General features: G+C 40.9%; 1 protein-coding gene across 1 annotated transcript in view; it reads right to left on the bottom strand.

Annotated features, from left to right (window-relative positions):
- The window catches only part of scn4aa (sodium channel, voltage-gated, type IV, alpha, a), a 31,389-nt gene that overhangs the window by 5,639 nt on the left and 12,536 nt on the right, over nucleotides 1–13,214 (bottom strand). The window contains exons 6-21 of the mRNA XM_051939769.1: nucleotides 12,953–13,044; nucleotides 11,183–11,476; nucleotides 11,028–11,091; nucleotides 10,647–10,788; nucleotides 10,311–10,508; nucleotides 9,668–9,838; nucleotides 9,370–9,499; nucleotides 8,531–8,769; nucleotides 8,156–8,329; nucleotides 7,693–8,049; nucleotides 3,533–3,997; nucleotides 1,458–1,499; nucleotides 1,155–1,287; nucleotides 864–1,018; nucleotides 582–755; nucleotides 343–465 (exon numbers count right to left, since the gene is read on the bottom strand). Coding sequence (XP_051795729.1) covers nucleotides 343–465; nucleotides 582–755; nucleotides 864–1,018; nucleotides 1,155–1,287; nucleotides 1,458–1,499; nucleotides 3,533–3,997; nucleotides 7,693–8,049; nucleotides 8,156–8,329; nucleotides 8,531–8,769; nucleotides 9,370–9,499; nucleotides 9,668–9,838; nucleotides 10,311–10,508; nucleotides 10,647–10,788; nucleotides 11,028–11,091; nucleotides 11,183–11,476; nucleotides 12,953–13,044 — 2,953 coding nt within the window. The remainder of the gene's footprint in view (nucleotides 1–342; nucleotides 466–581; nucleotides 756–863; nucleotides 1,019–1,154; nucleotides 1,288–1,457; nucleotides 1,500–3,532; nucleotides 3,998–7,692; nucleotides 8,050–8,155; nucleotides 8,330–8,530; nucleotides 8,770–9,369; nucleotides 9,500–9,667; nucleotides 9,839–10,310; nucleotides 10,509–10,646; nucleotides 10,789–11,027; nucleotides 11,092–11,182; nucleotides 11,477–12,952; nucleotides 13,045–13,214) is intronic.

Raw genomic sequence — 13,214 nt, 5'->3', positions numbered from 1 at the left:
GCACATAAAAGAGGACTCAGAATTATAAAGAAGTACACAAAATTATTCACTTCATTTTGTTTGTAAGACCAAGCAACAAACGCTTTATGAGTCAATGCTATGTTTAGTCCTTTCAACATGGAGAACTTACCTCAGTCAGTTCTGTTACAGCAGCCATGGTGTAAGCATGCATTTGTCAAACACGATAAAGAAAATCCATTAAAATTAGTCCAGGAATGCACTAAACAAAGCAGTTTCTGCATCTTCTAAATCAATGTTAGCCATGCAAACTATTCAGATGTTATTGTTCTGTACTCGTGTACGATTTCTAAATGAAATGAGCTTCAGGAGCCAACAGCTTACCCTCATCCCTTCAAATCTTGATAGCGCTCGAAGAGGCCTTAGCGCTCTCAGGGTTCTGAGAGATTTGATTGGTCCAAGGTCAGAGTAGCCCATCCAGTTGGCAACTAAACTAATCAGGGAAATCTGTGGCAGAATCAAAACATTTCCTATTCAAGTGTTACCACAAACTTTATCTGACGTAGGACATGTTTGCATCTTCTGTAACACAGAGCTGGGACAGAAACCAGATAAAAACTTACATCTACAATGAAAAAGTCTAACCAACACCAGGCGTTGGTGAAGTAGGTCTTGAAGCCATATGCAACCCATTTAAGGAGCATCTCGATGACAAAGATGTAGGTGAAAACCTTGTCAGCAAACTCCAGAATAATTTTGATGGTGCGGCGTCTTTCTACGTGTATATCTTCAAAAGCCTGCCAGATGAAGACATCAGATACACGTCCTAATGTTATAACAGTATCTCAGCGCTATCATTAAACAGTCAACGTTTCTAAATTTGTTGCAGCGATGACAGCACTTACCAGAGCTCCACTGCTGAGGAGGATCATGAAGATTATGAAGGTTTCAAACCAGTCATGCTCCACGATGTTGTAGCAGGTTTTACGGAGATTCCACCATTTTTTGCCTCTGTCTTCAGTGATGTCCACAGTGAGACATGGCCAGCGCCTGACACAGTCTGAGGACAGAGGATTGTTTCATGAAGTCAGATTACATCATAGATACCTTAAAACAGAGCATGCATCCATAACTGTCTGTGAAAGTTCACACTTGACGGTAATTTTGTTTTTTGTTTGTGCAGTGGTTGTTCATACTGTCAGTGAAGCAGGCCTCTGGCTCCACTGGGTCTGGCTCTTCTTCTTCTTCTACTTCTGGTTCAGGCTCAGGTGGTTGATAATCCACTGTGCTGCACACTGAAGAATCGCCATCATCCGAAGCAGCAATGAACTAGCCAAGAATCACAGTCAAATACCAGTGACAAAGCCATGATACAAACCCGTTTTGTTGTGAATATTTTAAGCAGAATCATTAATGAACTAATTATCTCACTGAGCCCTTCTACAGATTGATATCATTAGTAACCAGGGTTGTTTTTATTCACTTTTCTTGTTACTCACTTTGTGATTTCCTGGGATGCTACTGTCGTCTTCAGAGTTTTCCTGAAATAGCACAGGAATACAAAAGTAGTTGTAGTGAGCATTCACAAGAGGGCATGAGAAACAAATCTCCTCCCCAGAAATTATTTTAGCCTTTAATTGGCTATTAGTTTATATTTAGGTGAAAGCCATAAGTTAGGCCTTGCACAGCGTTGACAACAAAGTTTTCCCTTACATGCCCAATTTGACCTCCCATTTCATATTCTGTGAGCATTCTTTTGCCAGTTAGGATGAAAGACTTACATCTTTACTGGTTTTAGTCTTGCATAGCCAGACCTAGTATCTCCAGAGAACGGTCTGACTGCACCCATGATCATTCTGCACGGCCTTCCTTGTATTTCTTTACACTAATGACACTTATCTCGGACAGTGCTAAGCTCAGGATGTAGCGTCGGTATCACGGTAAAATAGTGGCAGTTTTGGTGGAACGGTTGCATATGGAAAGGTGAACATGATCCGTAAAATGGCTAATTCCCCACAGGGACACCACGAAAACAGTAAAAGGCCTTAGCGGTGAAGTCTGCCTGAACTCTGCAGGAGCTCAAGTTACTCAATAAAACCACCAAAGTAAACGCTTTAACCCTCCTGTCATCCTGCAGGTCAAACTGACCCATTTTAAAGTTTGAAAATGTGAAAAATATATATATATATATTTACAGTGAAAGCTTCCACATTTTCAACATTTTGGGGAAATTTTTTGAATATTTTTGGTGCCAAAAATAAATATTAAAAAAAAAAGTTTCTTCAAGAACATTAAAAAAAATCTACCAAAATCCAGCGAAAATCGCTGGATTTTGGTAGATTTTTTTCTGAATGTTCTTAAAGAAAATATTTGAATTTTCACTGATGTATATGGAATCACTTTAGATATTTTTAGGATTTTTTTGGACGATTTTTATTCATTTTTTAAAAATATTTACAATTTTTATTTTCTTTATTTTTTTATTTTTATTTCTTTCCGAATTTGGGAGATAAAAAAAAAAAATTCCGGGAAACTTTCAAGACATTTTTGAAAATTTCTTCCTGAAGATTTTGCAAATTTTTATAAATTTGCGGAATTTTCTGCTGAATTTTTGGATATTTTCCAGACGAGGGAACAATATTTTCTGGTGAGGACAACAGGAGGGTTAAACTGATGGTTTCATGGAGATTCATGTAGAGTGGAAACTCTTACTACACTGACCAAGCCAATTCCACTGTCAGAGTGAAAAATCAGCTCCTGTTGATTGACCATCTCAGAAAACACATTGACATCAGCCACATTTTCGAGGTCCATTCATAAATAGTTTTGGCCTTCCAACTGCAGAACAATCTGATTTGAAACACAGATTACTAAATATAAGAGGTATATGCTAGACTATGCTGGGAATTACATGAGGTTGTCAAAAATACATACAGTATGCCATTTTTCTCGCTCTTGCAGATGCAGCAAAGTGAGCAGGGTGTGAGGGAAATGCCCGTCATTCATAGTCTGTCCAATGAAACACCTGTGCAGGTACCACCAGTGTGCAGAGCTTTTAGTGCCTGCTCACCTGCAGCACGTTTATCACAATATACTAAAATTGGAGGACAAATAGATTTTTTTAAATGTCCCAAGCAGTTCTAACCCTCATCACTTCAGATTTGACTCTTTAAGGGTCTATCTCATTCATAAATTACACATTTTATCTATTACTAGTTCCTTATAACCTCAGCTGACAAAACAGAACCCATCATTGCATTAGATCAGACTTCACCCCACATTTGCTTTGTGTGTGCTGAAGCTATTTCTGTGTGTGAGTTGTCTGTGATCACATTTAGTTTGTGTAATTTATTCTTGTTACAGTGTCATGAAAGAAAGTGAATTACTTTGTTCTTTTAGTCAAACTAGCCCTGATCAGTCAAGTATCTGCATGTACATTTCAGAGTGGTAGCATAAAGCCTGTTAGAGAGGTCTGTCTGTGTTCAGAGCACTCACAGTTATTTTTATAAAATTATGCTTATTCAAAATACAGTCTATAAGGGATGTGGATTTTCATTTTATTTATTTCTCTTACTGCTTTCTGTTGGTTATTTTTCTCATCGAAAGTCTCTGAGCCTCGATCCTCATCTTTCTCGTCCTCCTCATCCTCGTCCACATTTTCAAAGTCTGACTCTCCCTGTGCGATGGGCACACTGAGGCTCAGCTCTCCGTCCACAATAAATCCAGAAGGCCGGCCTTCAACCAAACAATCCATTATCCCATCTGCTAGTTTGAAAGTCTGACTGCTGTCCATATGGTTCATTTCAATTCCTTCCATTTTAGGGTCAGCGTCGTCCCCGGGACCCTCGTCAGGCTCCTTGGGCTTCATGTGAAGAATCTGCCGGACAGTCCGGATGATGAACGCCTTCAGCCAGTCGATGCCTCGTGTGATCCTGCCAATGGCAATCTGGAGATTGTTCATCTCTCCGTCGTCGTCTCCTGCTGACAGGTTATCTCCACTGAACGAGCTGAGCAGCAAGGCCAAGAAGAGGTTCAACACCTGAGGGACAAAGGTAATGAAAAATAGTCATTAAAATGGAATATTTCAAACGTACAGTTACTACAGTTTCACCAATTTCCTGTTGTTTGGTGATGCAAAAAACTAAAACGTCACACTGTAGGTGAATTGCAGTGTTTATTTAGGAACCAGGTACACTATACTGCATGAATAAATGAATAATGATTAAGCCATCATAGATATTTTTTCCAGAGTTCAGTCCTACAGAGTAAAGCGTGCCAACATTGCTGAGCTAAACACAAAAGTCTGGACTAGCTCAAATGCACGCAACGTATCAAGTAGGCCCTGTGGTGGCGCTTCAATAAATATTATGTCGTCTGCCTCCTGCTGCAGATGAAGCTATCTTTAGTTTCTTAAAGCTGTTAGTCAGTTTCTCGGTTCCTATTTCCCAGGTTTAGCGGGAGATCATGGTTACACGAGCCGGGGGCCGGCTGATCTCACTCATTCCAGCGTTGGAGCTGTGAATCAGTAAAGAGTGCTGACGGACAGGATGAGCCGCAAAAAACAAACCCGACAATAGACGAATGGAAACAGATATGATGGCTGCCGATTGAAAAACAAATTGCAGCAGAGTCTGTAGTGTTTTCTATGTCAGTGATGCACAAAGTGATGCTCATCATCTCACAGAACGTCACACAAACCCCTTACTTTACCTTTAAGCAGGTTTGTTGACCTGATGACATTAGAAGTTTGATTTTTAGTCAAAAGAAAAGGTAGATGTCAGTTAGTTTAGAAGAGCCAATAAAACTAACATGTGTTTCTTAAATGTGAAACCACAGCCAGCAGGAGAGACACAGAGATTCATGGGATTGACTTGACATCGTTCGGCTGCTTAATACATAAAATATGAATCTTATGACAAGTGCTGTTGCTAATCTATACTTTTATTTCTACTTAAATTTACAATGTAGTGCAAGAAAATTCACTTGAAACATAGCACTATTCTGGACTTTTCTGTAGCAGTTACGTCTTTTTTAACATGTGTTTGTGAAGTCATTATTTTATATACGCTTATTAATGCCCCAGGTGCTAATATTTGAGTTATCTTCAGCAGTCGAGTGCTTCAGAAACATCTAACTCCAACAGAAAGGAACAACATAGTTACTTATTCGCTTCTTTTGGGAGAATTTTCTTGCATTCTCTTTCTAGAATGGTAGAAATAAAAATGTTCAACTACAGCTGACACATTAACATATATCACATATTACATATAATATATGAGGCACTGTATTTAATAAAATGATCTGATCATAAAACAAGAGTAGCCAGCCATTATCAAGCAACTTATGTGTCTGTAAATTAAAGCTGTGTACCACCTCAGAGCAGCGCCGTACTGCCGTAGGTCTGCACATGCCATTGAACAAAAAATTGCATCCCATAATCAACTTTTTGATCTCAACTGCCTTGCTTAGCTTAGTATTTATTCTTGAAACAGCTAGCTCTGCTCTCTCTAAAGAAACTGCTCCAATTTAAGCCATGGGAAAAGTACACTCCTTTCTATACTTCTATAAAAACTTTGGTAAAGAAAGTAAATGAACGTATTTCCCAAAATGCTCCACTATTCCCTTGATAGACAATCTCCTGTGCCTTTAATAATCATTCCAGCCCTTCACATTTCTTCAAGATGATATACTAAAACTTTTCTCCATGAAAAAGCAGTAAAGGAGCGTGGGGAACAGGCAGTACCGAGGATACAAAAAGCCAATAAATAATGCAGATGAGATCTTGTGAACTCAGGAGACTTGATCATGACGTGCTCAAGAGGAAAAAGTCATGCACAAAGTCACTGCCATATGTCATGCGGGTGACATCTCCTCTGCTCCATATGCTGTGGCACTGATAGCTCAATGTGATTACTTCTACATCAATTACGGTTTAATCTGCTATCAAATGACTTTTCCTTCCCACCCAGTCCCCCTGCCACCTGAGCTCTGCTCGCTCAGCTGTCTGTGTTTGTTCCCGCAGTGGCAGTGTGCTTACTTGAGCCGGATCTTAGCACTTACTCAAGGTCAAAACCACTGTTTGGTGGCTCAAGTCATTTGATTTTAAATAGAAACCCCCTCCCAAGATGCGTGTAATCGTATTATATGCCTTTATGTAAGTGCAAATAGCGTGCATTCACATGTGAGGTAACTGTACGAAGGAGTCAGGGTGAAGAGTTGAGGAACAATCGGTTTGGCACAGCGTCGCCGTCGCAATATTTTTGTCAGCGTTTGACAATGAGCCATTTCCTGTTCATTTCTATGAATAACCTAACAGGAAATGGTGTTGGCTCCAGTCATTGAATATGATGCTGAAATGATGTCTGAGGGCGATCGTCTCTATGGCCTTGTTACGTGAGGCCAAGATAAAAGGTCACAGATGGTATTTTCATGCCCCAGACACTCAGGATTCTTCATAAAGCATCACAAAACCTGATGCCTCTTCACACAAATTCACCAGACAGTGTGAAAAGGTTTGTACATCTTCAGTTTAAAGCTATCACGGTAAGTAATATACAGTGATAATTATGTTTGGATCTGTGTTTAATGTGTAGCTCACAGGACTTTATCATTCGCATTTTAGTCTTCCAAAACAAGAGAAATTTGGCAAATATGTGCAGAGTTTTTTGTGTGTGTTTGTTTGGGTTCTGAATATACATAAACTGGTACTTTGAGTGAAATGCCCCCTGGTGGAATCCGTTTTCTCCTCCAGCTGTGTTTGTCTGTCCTTGGCATACAGCTGAAGGGTTAACAATAGACTGCTAAGACATGCAATCCACAAAATCTCCTGGCATTATAATAAGATAAGAGTAGATTTAGAAAGACTGTGCACAACAGTTTGTCAGCTTTGCAGCTTCACAGCAGTGACAGTTGTTTAGAGTTTGAGTGTGTGGAGTGACTGCTTAACTCCCCAAGATTTACTCTGTCCAAACAAATACAGCCACAAGATAGGAATCATTAATGTTTAACCTGACCATATGCACAACTGAGACGCAATTATTTTTATCTGAATGAAATGGAACAGTGTAACAGCATACAGTGTTCAGACCAGCTGCTTGAAGAAAATGCATACTTCTCATTCATTTCAAAGGGACATATGTGTTATCACTATAGGGGTGCTGACACAGAGGGCAAAAAAACACAAGAAAAAAATGTAACCTGGCTCAAGTTTCTCCTTAATGCAGCGCAATATCGTCCACACTGCAATGACCAGCCATGTGTGCTAGGACTGAGTAATTAACCGATTTTTAATTAAAGTGCAGTTAGCTAACGGTAAAGGCTGCAGTTTACGATATTTAAGATGTGGTTGTTCAATAATGCTGCAGTTCTGTTTTATGCAGTTCGTTCAGGGGTTGTTATTGTGCATTGATTTATGTATACTACGTTTTTCAGGCGTGCACACTGTGGTTTGATGGACATAAATCCAGTCTTATTTAGTAGCCACACCTCGTACATTTTGCGGCACGTCTGACCCAAGGCTTAAACTGTCGTGTCAATGGTTTTACAAATTCATGCCGTCCTCCTTGAGTGGCAGTCACACTTTTGATATTGGCCGACATGGAAATGCTCCATCACATGTTTCAAATATATATCCCAGTGAATACCGATTAACCACATGCCTGGTTTAAATTACACGTCTCCACACTTCAGATTTACGATAGGGATCACTGATGGATGGATACTTGATGCACTTACCACTAGATTTCCGATGACCATGACCATCATGAAGACGATTAAACACATCCCCTCTCCGGCCACCTCCATGCAGTCCCACATGGTCTCGATCCACTCGCCACACAGGATGCGGAAGACGATGAGGAACGAGTGGAAGAAGTCGTTCATGTGCCAACGAGGCAGTTCGCAGTCTACAGAGATCTTGCACACGCAGTCTTTGTAGCTTTTACCAAAGAGCTGCATGCCCACGACGGCAAAAATGAAGACGATGATGGCGAGCACCAAAGTCAGGTTTCCTAAAGCTCCTACTGAGTTGCCGATGATCTTAATCAGCATGTTGAGCGTCGGCCAGGACTTGGCCAGTTTGAAAACTCGAAGCTATCTCCAACACAAAGGAAACGCAAAGAAAGACAGTGAATAACAGCATAATAATTAATGCAACTGCAAGGAATAAATCCAAATAAATTAAATCGACGTGTCTTACCAGACGGAAGGACCTAAGGACTGACAGACCCTGGACGTTTGCCAGCCCCAACTCCACCAGACTGAGAGTGACGATGATGCTGTCGAAAATGTTCCAGCCAACTTGAAAGTAGTAGTAGGGATCCATGGCAATAAGCTTGAAGAACATTTCTGCTGTGAAGATCCCAGTGAAAACCTAAAAAGGGTTGACATTTCCGTTAGCTAGAGCTGGTACAATCAAGTCTAATCCTAAGAGCTTCAGTAAAAAGCAACTGGACTTCTCTTTTTGGAGATGTTTCATCTTCATTCAAGAGGCTTTATGTCAGCTCGGAAGATTGCCATGTCCTGGATGACTAAGAATCTACATGTTACTCATTTTAACGTGGCAAATATTCACCAGATTCCCCACTGAAAGCACGTTGTCAAACTCTGCTGTCATGGGGTAGTGATCCATGGCCATGAAGAGGGTGTTGAGCACGATGCAGATGGTAATTGCCAAGTCAACGAAAGGGTCCATGACCACAAAGTACACCCACTTCTTAAAGACTACCCAGGGCACGCAGCAGTCCCACTTCAGGAACATGTTGGCAAACTTGTACCAGCCAGGTGGGCATGGCCTCTGAGCCTCCTCCAACTCTAGACAAAGACAGACAGAGACGGAAAAATGATATTTAACGAAAAATAGGCTACGAAGGAGTGATTTTCCCAATTACTTCCCAAAATTGACTACTGTTGTTGTTGATAGCTGGTTTAACATGATTACACAGATTATCTCTAAATGATATGCATGATACAGCTAACAGGCTCCAGTCATGAGTGACATTAAAATTAATTTCTTGCTGTTGCAGGTCATAGTTGAGTTGAAATAGCTCTAGCTTAACACCATGAGGCTGCGACTCTGACTGTTGACAGGGGTTTCTGCTACACACAATATGATTAGAAACAATGCTACTGTATTGGCCTTGGATAGATTAGCGTATAACGTCAACAACTGCTTGATAATCTGAGCAATTACAGCTCACATTAGAGCATCTAATGCTAAGCCTTGTGCATTTCTTCATCCACTGAAGGCACTTCACACCCCCAGATGTCTACATGTCGCTGCTTGGTATAAAAACAGGACACTGAAATAGAGGCTATGTTGTTGTGTCTGCGGCTAATTTTGCATCTATAAAAGTTAGAAAATGTATCCCTTATCTAGGGATTCTTACATTTCTATCCCCATTGGCACTGTACCTTCCATGGCAGCTGCAGTGAGCACAGTCATAACACTAGCAGATCTCTGTGTCAGGCCTGGTTCGTCTGGATGAAGCATGCTGTGCACAGAGCCTAGCGACTTCTCCTTGAGTTCATAATCTGCAGCAGACTATAAAGTATGTCCATTAATTGTCAGAATACACAGACGTTAATAACGACAAACAGACAAAATAAACACTCAAACAGGCACAAGTGAGCATTTCCAACAGCACATAGTCATTATTGAAATTGTTTCTAAAATTTAAAAAAAACTGTGACGTGAGCATGATCAACTAACCTCGACCATGGTGGGCGCTCTGATCATCAGGCGTGGGACGATTCTCCCATTGCAGTCCTTAACAATTTCATCGTGCCCAAGGCTCCTCTCATCGTCTGCCAGCTCAGATGCAGTGTGATGACTGAGCGACTTCTTACTGGTTAGAGTGGCTCGGCTACCAAGAGCCTGAGCCTGTTAGGTAGCAGATAAAATGTTCAGTTGTACGAAATTATCACATCAGTAAAAGATCCAAACAAACAGTCTTTTTTCTATGAGCTGTCACATCGTAGCTATCAGTGTTAGAAAAGAAATGGTTGCATAAACGTTGGCTTAGAGGCTCAGATGTGACTACTTTTGACTCGTTGCTGCATTTTGGACATTGTGAGCAGGTATATTACTAGTACTGTATAGTGATGTGTTCCTCTGATTACTGACTACTGATGCTACTGCTATCTGTGCTCTCTTTTCCCAAATTTCAGTTTTACTGATTGGAATCAATTTTATGTCAGCTTGCATTAAGCCAAGGATTTTGTGAACGCTAAATACTAATCAGCTGGATGTTGTTATTGAATGCATTTTCTCAGTAACATCTGTAATGTCACACATTGCAGTCCAGTGAATCCAGCTGGTTGAACCTTAGATGCGTACTCTTTGCGATAGTTACCTGTTCTTGATTCTTGAGTTGCTCTAGCAGTCGCTGGAACTCCTCCTCTTTCTCGATGGCCTCTCTCTGAGTTGCCTGATTCTGCTCATCGTAAGCCATGGCTACCACAGCCAGGATGAGATTGATGAGGTAGAAGGAGCCCAGAAAGATAATCACCACAAAGAACAGCATGTACGTCTTTCCAGCTGCCCGCAGGATCTGTGTTCAGAGCGAAGAAGAAGCTACGAGAACTAAGGACACGTTTTGTTTTTTTTACCTCATAATTTGAATTTCACACATTAGAATTAAAAGTTGTAAGATATAAAATGGACTCCAGCAAATGAAAGAAGTGCCAACCAGCTGGAAAAGGTTCTCCCAGTAGTCCTGGGTCATGAGTCTGAAGAGGGCAAGGAATGCCCAGCCAAAAGAGTCGAAGCTGGTGTAGCCAAAGTTTGGATTCCTCCCAGCCTTCATGCATGTGTATCCTTCTGGGCACTTTCTGTCAACAGGGAAGAAGAGTTGGCTCACTAATACTGCTCTCCCAGCCTTTTAGTCACACTCAGGACCTTCTTTCATTTTAGATCCTGGCAGTGCTCTTATTGCCAAACTGAACAAGACCTGTTTTATATTGAAACCTTGAAAACTGAACTACTTATGGAAACTAATGACCAATAGTTTGAAAGATGACCAGACTAGACTAAAAATGAGCTTCACAGCCTCTTTGTGGACAATGCATACCCAGCATCAGAGCTGTTTCCACAAAGTAGAGCATCTGGGCTGTCCTCCAAATAGTAGTGATTCTCTGTAACCAAATATAAAAACAAACTGTGAAATCTACTCCACTGTGGGCCATATCAGCTCAAAATCTGAGATGAAATAGAAGATAAACACACCTGTATTTTCAATATACTCCATGAAATCGAAGGTGCTGTTGGAATATGCCGTGCCATTGAAACCCATGGTGTCGTTGAAGGACACGGCGTCGTTAAATGCAGAGGTGGTGTTAAAAAATTCAAACGCATTTTCGTTTGTGTGGATGGGCCACCGCACGCATTTGTGCCGCAGGTTTCCCATAAACAGCTGGAGGCCAATGAGGGCAAAAACTGCAAGGGCGAAGACGGTCAGAATTATGACGTCCACCATTTTCTTCACTGACTGGATCAAGGCGCCCACGATTGTTTTCAACCCTGAGAAAAATACAATTCAGATGTCAGTGGCATATTTCTAAAAATCAAACAGCTCTGCAACAACAGAAAAAATATCCGTTAATATTCTATTGAGTACAGCTCCCCTGTTAACCCTCTGAAAACCAAAACTGGAGTTGGTTTAATTTAAATTTGCCAAAACTGACCATTTGTTAGACCCAGAAAATGAAATATTCATCATAATTTCAGCTTTCCAGCAGCTGATCATGCTGGATGTACAATTCTGCCAAGAAAAAAGCCAAATCTAAGCTCAAAATTCTAATATTGGATTAAAATCACTTTATTCAACATGTCTGAAATTTTTTTTTGCCAAAAATAATGTACATGTACTGACCAGACTCTGTAAAAGAACAAAGATTCTGTGCACATCTGTGTAACCATGAGTGAGTCAGATGCTAAACAGTCACATGACATAAAACATTGTTGGTACTAGGGCTGGCCTGAATAGTGGTTTCTGGCCTCCGAATATTCGGGCCCTATTAAAGATGAATATCCAAATATTCGTTCCGCCCCGTAACGTCCGACGGGGGGCGGAGGCGGCCGCTTGTGGCGGAGACGGCCCGAATATTCGGATCTGTTCGTCTGGTCTCCCGGGTCCAAATTTTGCCTTCGTTTTGTGTTCAGTTACACTGAAGAATTCCCAAACAGCGGAGGTCTTCAGCATCTTGTCTTGTGTTTATGCAACAAAGTGAAGCGTGACGTCAGAGTCGGCAGCAACCCGGCCATTCGGGTGGTGGAAACAAACACGAATGGAGGAACCAAGATGAGCCAAAATAGATGGGATGAGCCGAAGTGGGCCGAAGGCGAAGGGAAGAGACGAGCTCTGAATATTTTCTTCTGGAGGGAGGAAAGGGTGATCACGTAGACATATGGGGGGGGGGGTATTCGGATACCAAAAATTAATATCCGGATACCGCCGTAGCGAACGAATATTCGGATATTCAGGATATTGGGGTCCAGCCCTAGTTGTACTAGAAGCTTTAATTCACTTCTTAAGTAATAATATAAATGTAACATGGCTCACAAAATGGTATACAGTGGAAGAAATTATCTGCAAGTAGTTGGAAGATACACTCAGCACGGTGAAACATCTTTCTAGAGTCGATGAGCAGCATAGTGTGAAAAAATCATAATTTGTAGAGGTTGTAAAAATGTAAACAGTGAAACATCCATAGTATATAGAGCCACCATTGTTTTTTGGCACCACGTTTGATGTGTAATACATTATATGTTATAGGCCAAATAATAGGAGGTGCAGGACTACAGTGAAAAAGCAGCCCACATTAAGTACAAAATGTGACTGGAGCAACTTAACAAAAAAACCCTAAACTGCCCAGGATTCAGAGGGTTAATCTTATCACGAAACTGTCATTGCATTAGAAATTTAAATGAAAACACATTATATTCAGCCTCATCACCACACACAAATGGAAATGTTTAAAAAAGCAGGAAAAGTACCAGGAATCACAGTAATTGTTTTAAGGGCTCGAAGCACACGAAATGTCCTGAGGGCCGACACGTTGCCAAGGTCAACAAACTCAGTGACGTAACTGTGGAAAGACACCAAATAATGAATGAAAACCAGCATGATTATATTTTCATTGACTACAGTATGAGGACTGTCCTCATTAACGCACAAAAAGTTCTACAAATACTCAAAATATCATGATCATAGCTTTCACAATGGCTGCTAATTGGCTTAAAATGCTTTGGCTTTGAG

The sequence above is a fragment of the Acanthochromis polyacanthus genome, chromosome 19, assembly GCF_021347895.1.
Source record: "Acanthochromis polyacanthus isolate Apoly-LR-REF ecotype Palm Island chromosome 19, KAUST_Apoly_ChrSc, whole genome shotgun sequence".
In the NCBI taxonomy this organism is placed as follows: Eukaryota; Metazoa; Chordata; class Actinopteri; family Pomacentridae; genus Acanthochromis; species Acanthochromis polyacanthus.
This window is presented reverse-complemented; position numbering and strand designations above follow the sequence as displayed.